Below are 798 nucleotides of genomic sequence, written 5' to 3' on the forward strand. Positions count from 1 at the left end.
ATTTTTTTCATTAAATTTACTTTTTTTATTGATTCTGTTGTTTGTTTGTTTGAAGCAACTTCTTTTTTGATTGAATAATAAAGACAACAATGTCCTTCCCATTATACGGACCAATCAAAAAACAATGTTACTTAAATTAAAAAAGTTGCTTTAAACAAAATATAATGCACTTCTATCAAATAAAACATTTTCAATCAAAGGAAAGCAGAGTTCAAATGTATTTTTTTGAGTCTCAAATACTTTTTTTCTTTGATTGAAAAGTTTTTTTTTCATTGAAGTGAAGATTTTCTTAATTGAAAATATATTTTTTGATTGAATAATAAAGAAACAAATCTACCTTCATACATATCAACCAGCATTTAAAATCTCTGATTGAAGCACGCTGATTAAAAACACTAAACTTTAAAGTGGTTCAGTTGTTCTTATATCCATTGTTGTTGACTATTGTTCTCTGTTTTTGTAATATCACTTTGTCAAACTCTTTCTAATGTTCAGCACTAAAAAATGAGTGAATAAAGTGAGTATAATCCTTGCTTATATAGTATAGGATCAATATCAGAACTGAAACAATTGCATGAAGAGATCCTTTATGATAAATAACCTGTTACCGTTGTTTTTACAGAGTCCTAATCATTTTAGTAACTAAATTATATAACAGTTTTATTTGTGTTTTTGTTTCCTTTTCTGAAGGAGAGAAGAAGAATTTATGAAGCCAACCTTGAAAAAGCAGGCCTGGAGCTGGAGACAGAAGATAAATCGGTAAGAAGCCACTTTTAACTTTTCCTTCGAAATTATCCG

At 27.8% G+C, this 798-nt stretch overlaps 1 protein-coding gene across 1 annotated transcript in view; it reads left to right on the forward strand.

The window, feature by feature from the left end:
• Positions 1–759, forward strand: part of LOC107101977 (anoctamin-5-like) — a gene marked incomplete at its 3' end in the record, with an annotated part of 33,178 nt that extends 32,419 nt beyond the window's left edge. Inside the window, exon 4 of the mRNA XM_015401080.1 lies at positions 691–759. Coding sequence (XP_015256566.1) covers positions 691–759 — 69 coding nt within the window. The remainder of the gene's footprint in view (positions 1–690) is intronic.
• Positions 760–798: the final 39 nt, after the last annotated feature.

This window comes from Cyprinodon variegatus, unplaced genomic scaffold, assembly GCF_000732505.1.
Source record: "Cyprinodon variegatus isolate N-32 unplaced genomic scaffold, C_variegatus-1.0 Scaffold1181, whole genome shotgun sequence".
Lineage (NCBI taxonomy): Eukaryota > Metazoa > Chordata > Actinopteri > Cyprinodontiformes > Cyprinodontidae > Cyprinodon > Cyprinodon variegatus.